This window comes from Urocitellus parryii, chromosome 8 (assembly GCF_045843805.1).
Source record: "Urocitellus parryii isolate mUroPar1 chromosome 8, mUroPar1.hap1, whole genome shotgun sequence".
Taxonomy (NCBI): Eukaryota; Metazoa; Chordata; class Mammalia; order Rodentia; family Sciuridae; genus Urocitellus; species Urocitellus parryii.
The window spans coordinates 121,910,127-121,928,664 of record NC_135538.1 but is presented as its reverse complement, the minus strand read 5'-3'; the positions used below and the strand labels follow the sequence as shown (position 1 = coordinate 121,928,664).

At 45.1% G+C, this 18,538-nt stretch overlaps 1 protein-coding gene and 1 non-coding gene across 3 annotated transcripts; both read left to right on the top strand.

Moving 5' to 3' along the window:
• Nucleotides 1-448: 448 nt before the first annotated feature.
• Nucleotides 449-18,202, top strand: Abcf1 (ATP binding cassette subfamily F member 1). Of its 2 annotated transcripts, none has more exons than XM_026414310.2 (25): nucleotides 449-584; nucleotides 6,858-6,904; nucleotides 7,840-7,932; nucleotides 8,067-8,193; nucleotides 8,335-8,372; nucleotides 8,453-8,560; nucleotides 9,708-9,782; nucleotides 9,860-9,973; nucleotides 11,018-11,113; nucleotides 11,365-11,487; nucleotides 11,908-12,008; nucleotides 12,084-12,169; nucleotides 12,460-12,599; nucleotides 12,687-12,835; nucleotides 13,137-13,220; nucleotides 13,435-13,559; nucleotides 13,764-13,876; nucleotides 13,982-14,153; nucleotides 14,480-14,554; nucleotides 14,644-14,714; nucleotides 16,080-16,112; nucleotides 16,198-16,366; nucleotides 16,664-16,728; nucleotides 16,811-16,883; nucleotides 17,025-18,202. In XM_026414310.2, exons 1-25 carry the CDS (start codon nucleotides 512-514, stop codon nucleotides 17,189-17,191), a joined length of 2,517 nt encoding a protein of 838 aa, XP_026270095.2. In that variant the 5' UTR covers nucleotides 449-511; the 3' UTR covers nucleotides 17,192-18,202. The 2 variants fall into 2 exon arrangements, with proteins under 2 accessions (XP_026270095.2, XP_026270094.2); XM_026414309.2 differs by having other exon boundaries at nucleotides 8,064-8,193.
• Nucleotides 15,177-15,313, top strand: LOC113200800 (small nucleolar RNA SNORA42/SNORA80 family). The gene has a single exon (XR_003303083.1). It is a non-coding gene; the product is annotated as a small nucleolar RNA SNORA42/SNORA80 family (small nucleolar RNA).
• Nucleotides 18,203-18,538: the final 336 nt, after the last annotated feature.

Here is an 18,538-nt window from a genome sequence, read left to right as displayed (position 1 = left end):
CAGGCTTGCTGCACTATGATTTATGTGCTGGAGTTCCTCTTTTACACCCGTACTTTTCGGGATTTTGTTACACATGTCAACAACACTGGACCGACAAGCCTATTTCTTAGTTGATGAACTCTACTGTCTTTTTTGCCCCTGATCAGTCATACGGAAATGTTAGAAGATAGCATTCACTTTTTAATAAAAAGTATGCCTCAACTACTTAATACTACCTAGAAATCCTTATGTAAATTCTTTGAGTCTGTCAGTGTCACGGGGACACTGGGTCAGGCTTCCCCGGCAGTCACAAACGCGTTGCCGACGCAAAGCCAGCTGGTGGACCACAGCCCCGCCCCGAAACTGCAGACCACGCCCACTAGGTGACGGGCGGCGCGCTAGTGGGCCGCCGGGGGCAGGGGCGGAGACGGTCGAGCCGGCCTGGAGAGCCCACCCCGTTCGGGGGAAATCCACGCCACCGGAAGCGGAAATAGCACAGGGCGCCGCCAGGGTAGCAGTAACTGCCACCGCAATGCCGAAGGGACCCAAGCAGCAACCACCGGAGCCCGAGTGGATCGGGGACGGAGACAGCACAAGTCCCTCAGGTGAGGATCGTATGTACGGAGGAAACGGGAGAAGAGAGAGGAGAAGGCGCATGCCTTAGGAGGGGTTACTAGGCGCTAGAGTCGTCAGGCCCGTGCACGGGGTCGTGCGCATGTGTGCTGTGGTGCTGGGAAGTGTTTGCCCCGGCAAGAGAGTGTTTGGATTGGGGAAAGGAAAAGTGCCAGAATATCGTTTGTGAGCTTACAAGGGACTAGGCACGGGACCAGGAGGAACATATGGTATCTAGGGAGATTTGGAGAGAAATGAGAAAGTCCTCCATTCTTTTATTCTGGACATCTTCTCCATCACTCTGTATAGCTCAGCAACATAGAAACTCCGCCTCGACCTCCCCTGCCCCAGCGCGCGAGCACACATCGCCTAAGTCCATATCCCTCTAGTTTTTCAGGAAAAGATGACTCCTTGTGTGCTTTTTCTCCTTCTGGGCTTTTTTTGTGACAGCTCCATCTAAATCAACTGGAGCAAGGCTATAGATTTTGGATGTTAGAATAGGGTTTAAGATTTACTTAAAGCAGAGAATGTGGAGCGCTTGTTTTCAGTTAGGTATGGTGTATACTGCTTTGGGAGTAGAAAGAAAAAAAAACATGAAGACATCATCGCAGACTTGAAGTCACTTCAAGGAGTAGATAAATGGACACAAATAACCACTATAGTTACACAATGAGTAATGTTACAAGCATTTATTGGATGCCTACTGTATACAGGTATTGTGCAGAATAACTGGGAATCTAGAGATTAAAAATAAGCTTTTTTTGCTGGAAGTAGTGATGCAGATGCATGTAGTCCCAGCTACTCAGGAGACTGAGGCAGAAGGATCACTTGAGACTAGTAGTTGGAGACCAGTCTGGGTAACATGGTGAGACCCTGTATCAAAAACAAAAGAAACACAAAAACATGCCTTTCCCTCAAGGGGCACCCGTCCAATAGAAGGGATAGAACTTTCACCCCAGTGACTGAGGAGTGTGATGAATGTGCCTGAGAAAGCAATGGGACTGTAGAGGAACATTTCAGACAGGTAAAGTAGGTATGTCAGCAAAGCCTCCTAAGAATATGAAGTAGCTGAGTTTATTCTTGAAAGATCAGTATAAGTTAGCAAGGGGAAAGAGCATTCCAAGTAGAAGTAGTTTGTGTAAAGACAGAAATGTAGGTGAGCATGACTGGCACCTTGTGACTGTTCTGAAGGGGTTGAGAAGATGTACAGGCGAAATATATGAAAGGTTTCAAGTGCTCTTTCAAGAAGTTTAATCCTAAAGGCATTAAGAAGGAAGTGAATTAAATAACTGAATGATAGAATCAAGTTTATCCTGATGACACTGATCAGTCGAGAATGGCTTTGAATTAGTTGATAGAGACAGGGAACCTATTTTGGAGGCTCTGGCAGTGATTCAGGTAAGAAGTGGTAAGAGAATGAACACTTCAAATAGTTACTAAGGAAGTGACATGGACCAGAACTAGGATGAAGGGTGAAAAATTAAAACTGGGCGTGGTGGCAAATGCCTATAATTCCAGCAACTTGGAAGGCTGAGGCAGGAAGATTGTAAATTCAAAGCCAGCCTCAGCAATTTAGTGAGGCCCTAGGTAACTTAGCGAGACACTGTCTCAAAAATTAAAAGGGCTGGAGATATGACTAAGTGATTAAGTGCCCCTGGATTCAATCCCTGGTTTAAAAAAAGGAAGGGCGTAGTTTGATTGTATTAGTCTTTGGAGGAAATTAGCATGTTGTCAGGGCAAGCTGATCACATCATTCCTTCTTATGTACTTGGGTGGGTCCTCCCTTTTAATGTATTTAGGATTGAATTCCTTGGGCTGGCATGTAAAGCCTTTTGTTATTGATTTTACTCATCTTTCCAATCCTATCACACTAGTGTCTAATACTGGGATCAGATTTTGAAATGTATTCTGGATGGGGGACAACAGAGTAAATGAAGATATAAGAATTTCAGGGCAGCAGAATAGAACAGACAATATGATTGGTGTATGTATATTCCATGTATGTATTATATATCAAAATGCATTCTACTGTCATGTATGACTAAAAATAAATAAATAAAAATTTAAAAAAAAATAATTTGGGGCTGGGGATGTGGCTCAAGCGGTAGTGCGCTCGCCTGGCATGCGTGCGGCCCGGGTTCGATCCTTAGCACCACATACAAAGATGCTGTGTCCGCTGAAAACTAAAAAAAAAAAATAAATATTAAAAAATTTTAAAAAAAAAGGAATTTCAGGGAGGTGGGGCTGGAATTGTGGCTCAGCAATGGAGCGCTCGCCTAGCACATTCGAGGCCCTGGGTTGGATCCTCAGCACCACAAAAAAATAAAGTAAAGATATTGTGTATCCAACTACAACTAAAAAATAAGTATTAAAAAAGAAGAATTTCAGGGAGGGCCGGGGTGGGTGGCTCAGTGGTAGAGTGCTTATCTAGCATGCATGAGGCACTGGGTTCAATCCCTGGCACCACATAAAAATAAATAAAATAAAGGTATTGTGTCCATCTACAACTAAAATATACATGTGTATGTATGTGTATGTAAAATTCAAGGGACTTCATCAGGGAGATGCCAATGTCCAGAGCATAGGTGGGAGTAGGAAACAGAAAGGATAGGAGACTGATTGCCCTTCCTTGTCTCTGGTTTTTTAGCAAAGTACATGTTCAGTAAAACTTTCCTAACTTAGCTTGGCTTGGTTTCATGTGTCTGTAATCCTATCAATTTAGGAAGTTGAGGCAGGAGAATTAGATGTTAGACGCTATCCTGAGCAACTTAGTGAGATCCTGTCTCAAAGAATAGAAAGGATTGGGGATGTAGTTCAGAGCTCTGGGTTCAATTCCCACTACAAAAAAAGAGAGATTTGGGCTGGGGATGTGGCTCAAGCGGTAGCGCGCTCGCCTGGCATGCATGTGGCCCGGGTCCGATCCTCAGCACCACATACAAACAAAGATGTTGTGTCCGCCAAAAACTAAAAATAAATATTTAAAAAAATTCTCTCTCTCTCTCCTTCTCTCTCTCTCACTCTCTCTTTGAAAAAAAAATTAAAAAAAAAAAGAGAGAGATTTCTGTGGAATTCCTGGAATTCTGGTTTTGAGAATTCAAGCCTAAGAATATTTAAGCTATTGTGGTTAGTTGCTTTGTTTGTCATTATTGTTGTTGTTTTTGTCTTGTTAAATGATTATAGGAATGCTTTAGATGAATATATGGTTTCTATGATAGTGGATAGACCTGGCATAAAGAGAAATCAAGAGGCTGGTAACTATCTCTCAATCTGATGGGTGGCAGGTATTAGACATAGTCCTCTACCTTCAGGGAAACAGATTGACTGAAGGGAGGAGCTGAAAGTAATCCAGTCAGCAAACTTTTTTTTTTTAACAGGTGATTGACTCAGGGACACTCAACCACTGAGCCACATCCCCAGCCCAATTTTTTTATTTTATTAGAGATAGGTTCTCACTAAGTTGCTTAATGCCTCGCCATTACGGAAGCTGGCTTTGAACTCGAGATTTTCCTATCTCAGCCTTCTGTGCCACTGGGATTACAGGTGTGCACAACCATGCCCACCAAGTCAGCAAACTTTTATTGACCTCCCACTTTGCTCCCTGTGAATACAAATTAAACTGTTCAGGTGGTTTTTTAGAATAAAAAACTAACAAACAGGTAAATATGACATTGTGATCTGTGTTGTTAATGTATGAGCAGAGCAGATGGGGCATGGACCCAGCTGTTTTACCAGATAACTATTTACATGGCCTACATACAACATATCATACACAGCATCCCAAACTGAATTCATGAAATCTTCTTATCATTCCCCGCATGGAAGTTGAAGTTGGGGGAAGGGATCTTTTCCACTGTCTCCTAAATTAGTGAATGGAACCTATAATCAATTAATTTTAGTAGCTAACAAGATAAGAATGGCTAGGTGTGGTGGCTCACGCCTGTAATCCCAGCAGCTCTGGAAGCTAAGGCAGGAAGATGGCAAGTTCAAAGCTAGTCTCAGCAACTTAGCAAGGCTCTAAGCAACTTACATCCTATCTCAAAAATAAAATATAAAAAGGGTTGGGGATGTGGCTCAGTGGTTGAGCGCCCTGGGTTCATCATTGGTACCAAAAAAATAAAGAAATATAGGAATGGTCTCTTGCATGCTTTCTCTTTTATTTTTAAAAATCTGTTTGTTCTAATTAGTTATACATGACAATAGAATGCACTTTGACCCATTTACATAAATGAATGTAACTTCTCATAATTCTGGTTGTACATGATGTAGGATTACACTGGTCGTGTAATTATGTATGCACATAGGGTCATACTGTTTTCACTTTTTTTTTAACACTGCCTCCATCCTATGAATTCTTTTTTTTTTTAGTTGCAAATGGACACAATACCTTTACTTTTATTTATTTATATGTGGTTGAGAATCGAACCCAGTGCCTCACACGTGCTAGGCGAGCACTCTACCACTAAGCCACAACCCCAGCCCCTGAATTCTTGTTTCTCTTTCTCCCCTTGCCACCACCCCCTTTTTTTTTTTAAAGAGAGATTGAGAGAAGAGAGAGAGAGAATTTTTAATATTTATTCTTTAGTTCTAGGCGGACACAACACCTTTGTTGGTATGTGGTGCTGAGGATCGAACCCGGGCCGCACGCATGCCAGGCGAATGCGCTACCGCTTGAGCCACATCCCCAGCCCTACCACCACCCTTAATCAAGCCACTGTTGTCTGTCTCCTGGACTGCTATGACGGACTCCCAACAGATTGCCCAGTACTCTTGTTCACTCCTGTCTTTGCTCCACTTGAAGCCAGAGCGGGACTTACAGGGACAAAAGTGACCATATACATAAAGGCCTCATTCATGATTATAAACGCCTATATATTCTCACTCATGATCATAAACCCTTACTCCAGCCTTACCTTTGCCATTCTACCCTTCAGCCTCTAAGCTTTAGCCATAGTAAGACTTTCTCTGTTGCCCAGTGGATATGCTTTCTTATAGCTGGACTTGTGTGTAGCACTGGAACCCCACCATGTGCCTACCAGCTACTCATGCTTCAGGTGTTAGCTTACAAGTGATGATGTTGAAAGCCACAGCCAAAGGGGCCCCAGCAAACTTCCAGCTGCCAGCAAACTTTCAGACTGCCAGCTGATGATTGGCTCACAGCAGCCCCAGCAAACATCTAGCTGATTGGCTCCTCTGCGGTGATGCTCATTGGGGGGACCTCTTTGGCTCCGCCCACGTGACCCAGCCAATGGCCTCAAGAACAGGAGGATTGTGGGAGGTGGTGAGGCTGGTGTTTGTGTGAGAGGCTTGTGGGAAGCTGGTGGTGGCAGTTGGGCTCTGAGGGTTTTTCCTGAGGAGCTGTTTTGTTTGGCATGTGTGGTTCTAAAAATAAAGTTCTTTTCTTTTGACAAGTGGCTCCTGAATTGTGCCCAGCCAGACTGCGGCATTTGATGGCAGGGCACCAGAGATGAGGACAGTGGGGTTGATCCCTCTGCATACTGCCAAGTAGGCTTTACCTTTTTAGTTTTTTGTTTTGTTTTGTTTTCGTACTGGGATTTGAGCCCAGGGTCCCAGGGTCACTTTACATCCCCAGACCTTTTTTTGTTTGTTTGTTTGTTTGTTTGTTTTTGCTTTGTTTTTGAGAGAGTCTCACAAAGTTTCCTCATTGAGTTGGCAATTCTGGCCTCAAACTTGTGATTCTCCTGCCTCAGCCTCCCGAGTTGCTGGGATTACAGGTGTACACCACTCTGCCAAGCTTGTAATTGCTTTTGAAAAGTCTCTCCCCCAAGCTGAGCACAGTGGTAAATGCCTATAGTCACAGTGGCTGGTGAGGCTGAGGCAGGAGGATCAAAATCAGCCTTAGCAACTTAGCCAGGCCCTAAGCAAATTAGTGAGACCCTGTCTCTAATAAAAATGTATAAAAAGAGTTGGGGATGTTGCTCAGAGATTAAGTCCCTTTGGGTTCAAATCCTGATACCAAGGCGGGGGGACAAAGAAATCTCTTCCCAAAGCCTACACACTCCAGAGGGAAGCACAGTTGTCTCATATGCTGCTTTGTTTGATGCATGGTAGCTGTTTAGTAAAGAGATACTTGTGGGGTGGGATAGGAATGCTAGGAATTGTGGGGCAGCACAAAGTCTAGGGAGTAATACTTGAGCTGAAAAATATCACAGGTATGAGGTGTGAGGGCCACTGTAAGTTTAGCAGGGGAGATCAGGCAGCTTTGGAATTTGTAGCTGAGCATTTATCATGTCTGCTTAACCTTCCAGACAAGGTGGTGAAGAAAGGGAAGAAGGACAAGAAGACCAAAAAGACGGTGAGAAAATGAGGGTTGAGGAAGAGCAATGACTGTGGGTGTTTCCAGGCAAAATAAATGGCCATACTGGGTGTGGTGGTGCACGCCTGTATATCCCAGCAACTTGAGAGGCTGAGGCAAGATACCATAAGTTCGAGGCTAGCTTCAGCAACTTAGCAAGGCTCTAAAGCAACCCAGCAGAACCCTGTCTTAAAATAAAAAATAAAGAGGGGCTGGGATGTGGCTCAGTGATTAAGTGTACCTGGATTCAGTCCCTAGTACCATAAATAAATAAATGGCTCTGTGAAGGTGGGTGAGAAGTCTGAGGGAAGGAAAAAACTTTTGTCAAGAGAGGGGCCAGAGCCGGGTACTTGTAGTACAGCTACTTGGAAGGCTGAGACAGGAGGCTTACTTGAGCCTAGGAGTTTGAGGCCAGCCTTGGGGCAGTACAGGTGAGATCCCCATCTCAAAACTACAACATTAAAAATAAGGTATCCTCTGTTATTTTTTGGATTTTTTGGGTTTGGTTTGTTTTTTTACATTATTTTTTTGTGTGTGTGGTAGGGAGGTGGCGTATTGGGATTGAACAAAGGGTGGTGGTGCACGCCTATAATCCCAGCAACTTGAGAGCATTTACCACTAATCTATGGGTGCTTTAACTTATTGGGGTGCTTTACCACTAACCTATACCCCCACTCCTTTCCCCCCAGTGTATGCCTTTTTTCCCTTCCTGCCCCCCAAACAGGGTCTTGTTAGTTGCCCAAGTTGGCTTTGAACTTGCAGTCCTCCTGCCTTAGCCTCCAAAGTTGATTGGGATCACAGGCATGCACCACTGTGCCAGGCCTTTTTTTTTTTTTTTTTTTTTTTTTTTAAGAAAATTGAGAAGGGGTGAAGGTAGGATGCAGGGCCTGATTGGTCTTGGAGCCACACTGAATCATATCTTAACCCCTTTATAGTTCTTTGAGGAGCTGGCAGTAGAAGATAAACAGGCTGGGGAAGAAGAGAAAGTGCTCAAGGAGAAGGAACAACAGCAGCAGCAGCAGCAACAGGTACAAGTGATAGGGGCCCCTAATCCTGGAGCATCTGGGGTCCACCTCCAGCCAACTCATCTGATGGGGAGCATTCCTTGGTGCAGAGAAATAGCAGGGGCCTTCATCCTCCCCTTTTTGTTTTCTTTCAGCAGCAAAAGAAGAAGCGAGACACTCGAAAAGGCCGGCGGAAGAAGGATGTGGATGATGATGGAGAGGAAAAAGAGCTTATGGAGCGCCTTAAGAAGCTTTCTGTACCTGCCAGTGACGAAGAGGAAGAGAGTAAGTGACCTGAGGGAAAGTAGGTACATGGATTCCTTGCGTGATGTGGAATGCCTCATGTTTTGATTGTGGATGTGGATAAAATGGAGGAGCCAAGCAGAATTCTCTTATCAACCTCATCTTTTCCCCTTGTCATTTCAGTACCTGCCCCAATACCCCGAGCAGGAAAGAAGACCAAGGTGAGCCATTGGTGTGGTAACCAAAGACCCTAAACATGCAACTGTGACCATCACATTGACTTTTGTGTCCCTTTTTTTAGGGTGGTAATGTTTTTGCAGCCCTGATTCAGGATCAGAGTGAAGAGGAGGAGGAGGAAGAAAAACATCCTCCTAAGGCTGCTAAGCCAGAGAAGAATCGGATCAATAAGGTGAAAGTGATGCAGTTACACCCCATTCTGGCCACAGTGTGGTAGTTTTCTGCTTTAAACTTAGCTGTACTAGATTTATCTTATTTAAACTATCAAAGTCATCTTTTAAAATACTCTTTGATCAACTGGCCTGGTGGAACATGCTTATAATCCCAGTGGCCCCGGAGGCTGAGGCAAGAGGATTACAAGTTCAAAGCCAGCCTCAGCAAAAAAGAGAGGCGCTAAGCAACTCAATGAGACCATGTCTCTAAGTAAAATACAAAAAAGGGCTGGGGATGTGGCTTAGTGGTTGAGTGCCCCCGAGTTCAATTCCTGGTACAAAAAAATACTCTATCATTTAACAATCTTCAGTGATTCTCTTGCCTTAAATTCAAAATCTAAAACAAGGGCCCTTGGCCCTTTCTTTTTCCACTTAGGACTCTTCCTTTTCCCATCAGCCTGACCACATGTTGGCATTCACTTTAACGATGTCAGTGTTGAAGCCTTTGTACTTCATGTTGCTTCTTTCCCTTCCCTGGAATCCTCCAAGCCCAACATCCAATACCTCTTCTCTAGATTCATCCTTCCAAGGAAGCCGTCCGTGCTGCATTGGTACCACCTACCCACTTTGTGCACTTGCCTGACTCAGAGTCCCTTAGCTTTACTGATGTTCTCTCACATGTGTTCTCTTCCATCCCCTACTTCCCCGAACCCAGGGGTGCTTTACCACTGATTACATTGCCAGCCATTTTTAATATTTTTTAATTTTTTTTTTTAACTGTAGATGGACACAGTGTCTTTATTTTATTTTTTTTAATGTGGTGCTGAGATTGAACCCAATGTCTCACACATGCTAGGCAAGTAGTCTACCACTGAGCTACAACTCCATCCCCTTTTTGAGACAAGGTTTTCCTAAATTGCTGAGGCTGATCTCAAAACTTGTGAGCCTCTTGCCTCATCCTCCTGAGTTGCTGGAATTGCAAGCATGTGCTGTCCTGCCCAGCTTTGCTGATGTTCTCAAGTTCTCTTTTTGGGGGCTTTTCTGGGTCTCATTTCTTGGGAGTAGTACTCAGTATTGTTAACTGGAATACAATAGGCTCCCTAAAAATGCTTGTACTCAGCAGCAGAGCAACAAACTAATTTCTGTGTATGCTTGTATCTCCTTCAGGCTGTATCTGAGGAGCAACAGCCTGGGCTCAAGGGCAAAAAGGGAAAGGAAGAAAAGTCGAAAGGGAAGGCCAAGGTGAGAGTGACTGACAGAAGGGGATACTGGGTCTCAAGAATTAGAGCATTTCACCATTCCTGTCTTTTCTCAATTAGCCTCAAAATAAATTTGCTGCTCTGGATAGTGAAGAGGAAGCTGAAGAAGATGAAATAACGAAAGAAAAGGAGCCTCCCAAACAAGGAAAAGAGAAGGCCAAAAAGTCAGAACAGGTATTTATCGTGCTTGGGGGAGGTTTGGGGAAGGACTGAGACTCTGTGGCCCTTCTGGGATAGTTGTGATGGGGGGCATTGTCACTACCAGAGCAGGAATCTGCAGACTTTTCTATAAACGGCCACATAGTAAATATTTTTGGCTTTATAGTTCACAAATGATCTCTGTTGCGTATTCTTCCTTTTTGGTTTTTGTTGGTTTTAATTTTTTTGTATGTTACTAGGGATTGATCCAGTGGTGCTCTATCATTGAGCTACATCCAACTACCATTTTTATCTCACAGGCCATATAGAAACAGGCATCAGGTCAGATTTGGCTCATGAACTGTAGCTTTTGGCTCCTGATCCAGAGAGGAAAGAGCCCTACAGTTTGTCTTAGTCAGGTCCAGATCTGCCATTCACTACCTGTGTGACCCTCCTACCTCTTGTTTTCTCAGTTTTTCCATCTGGGTGATGTACGGAATTCTAGTGTTAGAGTTCGTATAACTAATGGTTTATTTATTTTTGGTGGTGCTAGGGATTGAACACAGGGCCTCTCAGACATGCTAGGCAAGCACTTTTATCACTCTACTACACTCCCCTAACCCCGCTAAGTAATTTCTAGTTCTGAAGTTCTATATTCTTCACTGGTTGTACATTAGGGCTGCCTGATCCTTTCTTTGCATGTTAATGTATAAACTACAGAAATTTATTTGATACAAATGAATATCATTTAAAACTCATTTATTCCACCCTCAGTTATATTTTCTTAAAAATTGTATCTCTAGGTACCTAAACATTGTTACACTTCATATACTCATATTCATACCATCTGTGTTGTCCTATACTTAGTGGCAGAGACTAATAGACTACTGCATGGAGAGCAAGGGGTGGGAGTGAGAATAAGATAGGATCCCAAGACCTCTCAGGATTGTGGGTGAAGGAAGACAGAACCAGCTGTGGAACTGGGACCAGGTGGGAGGGGATATAAGGTGGGTATATATGATAGAAATTCAAGTTATAGAAGGGTCTTTATTTTTTTCCATCATCCACTGCTTTCCACAGGGTTCAGAGGAAGGAGAGGAGGAAGAGGGAGAGTCTAAGGCAGATGATCCCTATGCTCACCTTAGCAAAAAGGAGAAGAAAAAGCTCAAGAAACAGGTAAGTCATTGGTTCTTAGTGGTCAAAATAAAGGGTTTTTTTGTTGTTGTTTTTAATGATTTAACTAAGGCATATGTGAAGTTAGGGACAAGGCAGGAGAGCTTTGGGGACTACTTGAAGTAAAACAATTAGAGCAAGGAAAGACTTATGCTCTGAGCATCATCTTAATGCCTGATGACATGGGATTGTATCATGATAACAGGAAACTGGCAATGTTACAGATGACCTCCAATGTAGTTTTTCCTTCTCAGATGGATTATGAGCGCCAGGTGGCTTCATTAAAAGCAGCTAATGCTGCCGAAAATGACTTCTCTGTATCCCAGGCAGAGGTGTCCTCCCGACAGGCAATGTTAGAAAATGCATCTGATATCAAGGTGAGATCTGAGGAGTCCCTGTCCAACCTGATCACCTAGGAAGGAGTGGGTTCTCTCACCTGCCCTGAGTGGCTGTGGCAACCCTGGAAGTCGGGGTGTGAAAGGGCTGCTCCACCAGGAAGAAAATGGGGACGTATTTTCTGCATCTTGGGTTCTACCAACCTGAGCAAGGAGACAGAAAACACAGTGGAAGCAGAGGGGTCCACCTGGGGAGGGAAAAGAATAGGGTACACCAACCTGGCTAGAGATGGGAAGACTCCGATAAGAGGCAGTAGCCTGCTATGGTGAGAAAAGGGTGATTCTGCTGGAAGTAGGGGTTTGTTGATCTCCCCTGTGGGGCCAAAGCTGTAGCTCCTGTCCTAGAATGAGACTTCTTATGTTTTTGACCTTCCCCTTTGCCCCCTGTCCCAATGGCTGTAGCTGGAGAAGTTCAGTATCTCGGCCCACGGCAAGGAGTTGTTTGTGAATGCAGATCTATACATCGTAGCTGGACGCCGCTATGGGCTGGTGGGACCTAACGGGTGAGGAGATGGGACTGGAGGGGAAAGAAGGGATTTCTCCATGTTGGCCTGATCCTCATAGCTCTCATTCCCCAGCAAGGGCAAGACCACACTCCTCAAGCACATCGCCAACCGTGCCCTGAGCATCCCTCCTAACATTGATGTGCTGCTGTGTGAGCAGGGTGAGCCAGTGTGGAGAGGGAGACAGGGTGGGCAATTAGAGCAGAAGAGCCAGTCAAAAATAGAAGTTGTGGTTGTGGAGTTGGGAAGGACATGAAGGAGGCTGGGGCCTGGGAAAGGGTTGCTAGAAAGACAGGAGAGGAGGATAAATGAAAGATTTGAGAATATCTTATTTGGAATAAGTACAGAGTGCTGGGAGAGGTTAGGCAGACCAGCACTGGATCTAAAGGGAAGTGAAAAATAGGTTCTGTGGGCCCAGAAGTGACCTGAGTGTTGTCCCCCTGCCCTCCAGAGGTAGTAGCAGATGAAACACCAGCAGTGCAGGCTGTTCTTCGAGCTGACACCAAGCGATTGAAGCTGCTAGAAGAGGAACGACGACTTCAGAGGCAGTTGGAACAGGGGGATGACACTGCTGCTGAGAGGCTAGAGAAGGTAGAGGAGATGGCACAGGGGACATGGCTCAGACTTGGGGGGAGGGGCCTCTAGGCCCTCAGACATGAGTCCTCTTCTTCCTCCCAGGTATATGAGGAATTGCGAGCCACTGGGGCAGCAGCTGCAGAGGCCAAAGCACGCCGGATCCTGGCTGGTCTGGGCTTTGACCCTGAAATGCAGAATAGGCCCACACAGAAGTTCTCAGGCGGTTGGCGCATGCGTGTCTCTCTGGCCAGGTGGGCCATCTGCCTCACCATCTCCCTTCCAACCCCAAACTACTAGGACCTTCTCACTTTTTCCCACTCTTTCAAGGCCAGTAGGGAGTTCTGAGGTCAACTTCTCTCTTACTATGTACATTTTGAGACCTTGGAGTCTTTCTCCATTTCTCTCCCTACCTGATGATATGTTCTTGTCAACATCTTCTGCCCAAAACCATCTCTGAAGAGAGGTTAGGAGGGAGTGTTTGTTTTCATGGGCTCTGCCTCCGGGAGGCTTCTCTGGGGTTTGCCCTGACAGCACTGCCATTCTCTGCTCTAGGGCACTGTTCATGGAGCCTACACTGCTGATGTTGGATGAACCCACTAATCACCTGGACCTCAATGCTGTTATCTGGCTCAATAAGTGCGTTGCCCTGGGTTGTGGCCTTGGGTCATTGGTTTCCATTGTGTACTTTACCCCATCCCTCCCTGCCCTCATTCCCTCTAGTTGTTGTCTGCGATGCCCTTGACAGCTCCTGGTCCAGTCCTCTTTTCCCGTCCTCCTCATTGTCTGTTTGCTTTTCTGGACTTGTCTGTCCCTTCACCATTGTGACACTTCCCTACTTCTCTGAACCCAGCTATCTTCAGGGCTGGCGGAAAACACTGCTGATTGTCTCCCATGACCAGGGCTTTCTGGATGATGTGTGTACTGATATCATCCATCTCGATGCCCAGCGGCTCCACTACTATAGAGGCAATTATAGTAAGTAGGATTGTTTGTGAAGGGCAGAGGGAGAGATTGACCCTCAATAGGTGGCCTGGGTAGCAGGGCTGTAGGGGCATTGTGGTAACTGAATCTTTATAGATTTCTTAACAGTGATAGTCTTCCCCATCCTTGTCTATCCACAGTTGTCCCTCTGCTAGAGAGAGGGGCAACGTTGAAACTGCTCTCCCTTTTGCATGCTAGTGACCTTCAAGAAGATGTACCAGCAAAAGCAGAAAGAACTGCTGAAACAGTATGAGAAGCAGGAAAAAAAGCTGAAGGAGCTGAAGGCTGGTGGCAAGTCCACCAAGCAGGCGGTGAGTACCACTACCACTCTTCTCCTAACAGTGCAGGGGGTCTGTGGAACACCTTCCAAGAACAGTGTACTGGGTAGCATACAGATTTCTTTCTTTTCCCTCCAGGAAAAGCAAACAAAGGAGGCCCTGACTCGAAAACAGCAGAAATGCCGTCGGAAAAACCAAGATGAGGAATCCCAGGAAGCCCCTGAGCTCCTGAAGCGCCCGAAGGAGTACACTGTGCGCTTCACTTTCCCAAATCCCCCGCCACTCAGCCCTCCTGTGCTGGGTCTGCATGGTGAGTACTACCCACTGCCAACAGGAAGCACAAGTTTGTGCACCCAGACTCCAGCGATACAGGGACCTTTTTTTTTTTTTTTTCCAAACAGGTTTTTTAAAAAAATATCTTTATTGTTTAGTTGTAGATGGACAATACCTTTATTTATCTTTATGTGGTGTTGAGGCTCGAACCCAGTGCCTCACACATGCTAGGCAAGTGCTCTACCACTGAGCCACAGTCCCAGCCCCAGCAGGGACCTTTCTTTTCCTCTGAGGCCAGGACATTTAGGGTCACCTTTACAGTAACTGAAATGAGCATAAATTGCTTCATTTGCTGACTTTCAGGTGTGACATTTGGCTATGAGGGGCAGAAACCACTCTTTAAGAACCTGGATTTTGGCATCGACATGGACTCAAGGAGTGAGTTGGTATAGGGTGGTTTGGGTGTGGAACAGGAGTCACAGGGAGAGTTTTGGAGATCTCCTGGTTTGGTCATTTCTTTCTTTCAGTATGCATCGTGGGTCCTAATGGTGTGGGGAAAAGCACACTACTCCTGCTGCTAACAGGCAAGCTGACACCGGTGAGTCCTGGAGCCAAGAAGGGAGAGTATGAGAAGTGTGATGGCCTCCCTGTCCAATGGAGGCTAGAGTCAGGGAACCCCCTTGGTAGGGTGGGTTGAAAACCCCATCACAGATGATTCATCTCCCTAAGGAGTAATAGAGGAGGAGAGTGTAAATCAGTTTAGGGAAGGGAGAGAGGAAAGCCTGGGTTGCAGTGGGGGCACCTCTCCATGTTGAAGAAGCCAATTTTACATGTTACAAAAAATATATATATCGAGGCTGGGCATGGTGGCACATGCCTGTAATCCCAGTGGCTTAGAAGGCTGAGGCAGGAGGATTAGGAGTTCAAAGCCAGCGTCAGCAAAAACAAGATGCTGAGACCCTATAAAATACAAAGTAGGGCTGAGCATGTGGCTCAATGTTGAGCGCCCCTGAGTTTAATTCCCAGTACCAAAAAAAGAAAAAAAAAATACATAAGCTATGCATGGGTTTGGATTTATGCCGGGCCCGTCCCCTGGGCCTCTAGCATAGTATCCCGTGCCAGAGCATACTCCAACCCTAAACCATTGCCTGGCCTCTGTGCCTGTAGACTCCTAGTGTTGAAGCAGGTTGCACAGTGGCAAAAAAAGAATTGTTTGAGCCAAGAGGAAAGTACAGATATGATTGGTATTTCTGTTTTGTTGGATACCTTTCTCCTTTTTTTCCTTTGCAAAGATACATTATGTTTCTTATGAAGAGGGGTATCACATGAATTGTTATGAGCCTTCTCCAGATAACAATTAAGTGTTTCTGTATGCTATTTATTATATACTCATACGTTTAGTTTATATGGTCTACCATAGTTTATTTGGTAATAGGTATTTGCAGGACTTTTGCAGAGTATTGCCATATGGTGCTTTAAAAAGACAGTAGTCTTTTCTCCTCTCCCAGTGGAGGGAAGACACACAAAGTAGATCTTTAGAAAGGTATTTTTTAAGTCTTTCCAGCAGCTGTCTTAAATCCCCATTTAAGGTAGAGGCCTTACCCTGTGCTATTCGTAAGTCTCACCATATGGAAGTTTGTTGCAGTTAATCCCTTCCTGGTTGTCCTTTTTTTTCTTCTTTATTTTCCTTCTTACTCCTTTTGCCCCTTCTGATTTCCTGGGTGTGTGTTCATCCTGTTAGGATATGTGTGTGCACTTGTTCCCAGCCCAATTCTGGTGTTTTCTTTCAGAAAAGTTGGGATCTGGGGAGCCGGGGATATAGCTCAGTTAGTAGAGTGCTTGCCTCACATGTACAAGGCCCTGGGTTTAATCCCCAGCACCACAGAAAAAAGAAAAGTTGGGATCTGGAAGTGCAGCCCCTTTTGCCCTTTCCCTACCCTTACCACTTGCTTTTTCCTTGCAGACACATGGGGAAATGAGAAAGAACCACCGATTGGTAAGTTGACTTTGGAAATCAGGGACTGAAAATTGGGTAGAGGAAGCACCACTTTGATTGGTTACCTCCCTTTCCTCTTGGGCAGAAAATTGGCTTCTTCAACCAGCAATATGCAGAGCAGCTGCACATGGAGGAGACGCCCACTGAATATCTGCAACGGAGCTTCAACCTAGCCTACCAGGATGCACGCAAGTGCCTGGGCCGCTTTGGCCTTGAGAGTCATGCGCACACCATCCAGATCTGCAAACTCTCTGGTACCACTCCAGGGGCTGGGGAAGATGCCCTCCTCATCATGCATGTACACACTGTTCCTAGAGCAGAAAGGAGAAGGAACCAAGAATTGGGGAGCCTTAGGGCACACATGGGCACTCTTTGAGGGTTACCTTCAGCAGTGTAAGATGGTGGGAGATATGATAGACTTCCTTTTTCTTCTTTTTTTAATTTTTTTTAGTTGTAGATGGACACAATACCTTTATTTTATTTTATCTTTATGTGGTGCTCTACCACTGAGCCACAACTGCAGCCTTAGACCTCCTTTTTCTTTGTGACAGGTGGGCAGAAAGCCCGAGTTGTCTTTGCAGAGCTGGCCTGTCGGGAACCCGATGTCCTCATCTTGGTGAGAGAACTGAATGGGAATGGGAAAAGAGTTAACAGCAATGCAAGGTAGAAGTTGTAATGGCATTCTTCCTCCTCCATAGGACGAGCCAACCAATAACTTGGACATAGAATCTATCGATGCTCTGGGGGAGGCCATCAATGAGTACAAGGGTGGTAAGTCAGTTCTGAACATACCTTCCTTCTCCCATTGGGGACCAAGCTGTAGTGTCCTTTGGCTGGAACTCCCTTCTGTCCATGTTCTGATTTTTCTTTCTCCTTTCTCCCTGCCTTCTGTTCTCATCGTCTTTCTTCAAGCTGTGATTGTCGTCAGCCATGATGCCCGGCTCATCACAGAAACCAACTGCCAACTGTGGGTAGTGGAGGAGCAAAGTGTTAGCCAAATTGATGGGGACTTTGAAGACTACAAGCGGGAGGTGTTGGAGGCCCTGGGCGAAGTCATGGTCAACCGACCCCGAGAATGAGCTTTCCCTCTTGGAAATCTCCTGAGAGACAGGCTTATGTGGCCTAGAAGTACCCCATTGTCTCCCTCTCCTTGGAAGCCTGCTTCTGCCCTGCAGCTGACCCAGCAACCACTTGGGCACATGAAGATGGAGCTGTGACCAGGATCTGCTTTGATTGCTTCCTTTGAAAGATTTGTGTGTGCCACTTTTCTTCAGACAACCGAACTGACTTACCCTCAGCAGCCCTCTACACAAACAGAGGTGACCATCATTATCGTGGGGTTCCATCCAACCAAGCTTAGGTGGCCTCTTGTCTTGAGACTCATTCCTCAGAAGACTGCCTCTGATCTACCCTAAAGCTTCAGGCCTAGCTGCCCCCACGGGTTTTGAGTGGCGCTTTTCTTTTTTGATGGATTTAATGCTGACTTAACACAAATATCCATTTGGACCTCAGAATTGGAGGCAGGTGTCTGAGGCCTGTGCTATTATCCAGCCTAAGATTTGGTGCCTGTGGTCACTTGTCTGATTGGGGACCTGAGAGCAGGAAAGGAAAGCTGCAAAACTTGAATTTCCTTTTACACAGGGAAGAAATAAAGGAAAGGAGTTGCTGCTGCCTGTCACTGTTTGGAGATTCCTGGGTGTTGGAACTGTTTTTACTCAATGTTGATTTGCTTTATTTGGTTTTCTAAAAGTTTTTACTATCCCCCTTTCCCACTAAGACAGATGGCTCTATCTTGAGGTCTTTGTTCATTTTAGATAGAGTCTTACTGTTTCAGGATTCTCCCTCCCTCAACCACCCTCAGAAAAGACAAACTTTGCCAGGCATAATAGTGCATGTCTGTAATCTCAGCAACTAGAAACTGAGGCAGGAGGATCCCCTAAGTTCGAGGCTAGCCTGAGTAACTTAGAGATGGGAATGTAACTCAGCAATAGAGCACTTCTGGATTCAGTCCCTAGCACCAAAAGAAAAACAACAGTCTCTGCCTTTGTTGAACAGACTTGAAAAATAAATCATGGGCATATATAATATGATATGATAAATTGTCAAATGTATAATACTCTAGAGTCAAAATTGCTACATGTTCCAAGAAGAATAGAATTATCCAGGTATTATTTGGCAAAATCACTTGAGGGAGGGTGGACTTTTAAAAATAGTAAGGATTTGAATAATCTGAGAACAGGGAATCACTTTTCAAAAATAAGGAAAACAGAACAGATCTAAGACTTGAAGAAAACACTTTGGGAGTTGAGGGAGCAGAGCTGGTGTGGGCATTTTTTTGAGTTAAGTTGGAAGAGATTTAGAAAAAAAATATGTTGGTGGTGGTGTTAGATGGTAACATCTGCTGGGTATGGTGATGCACACCTATA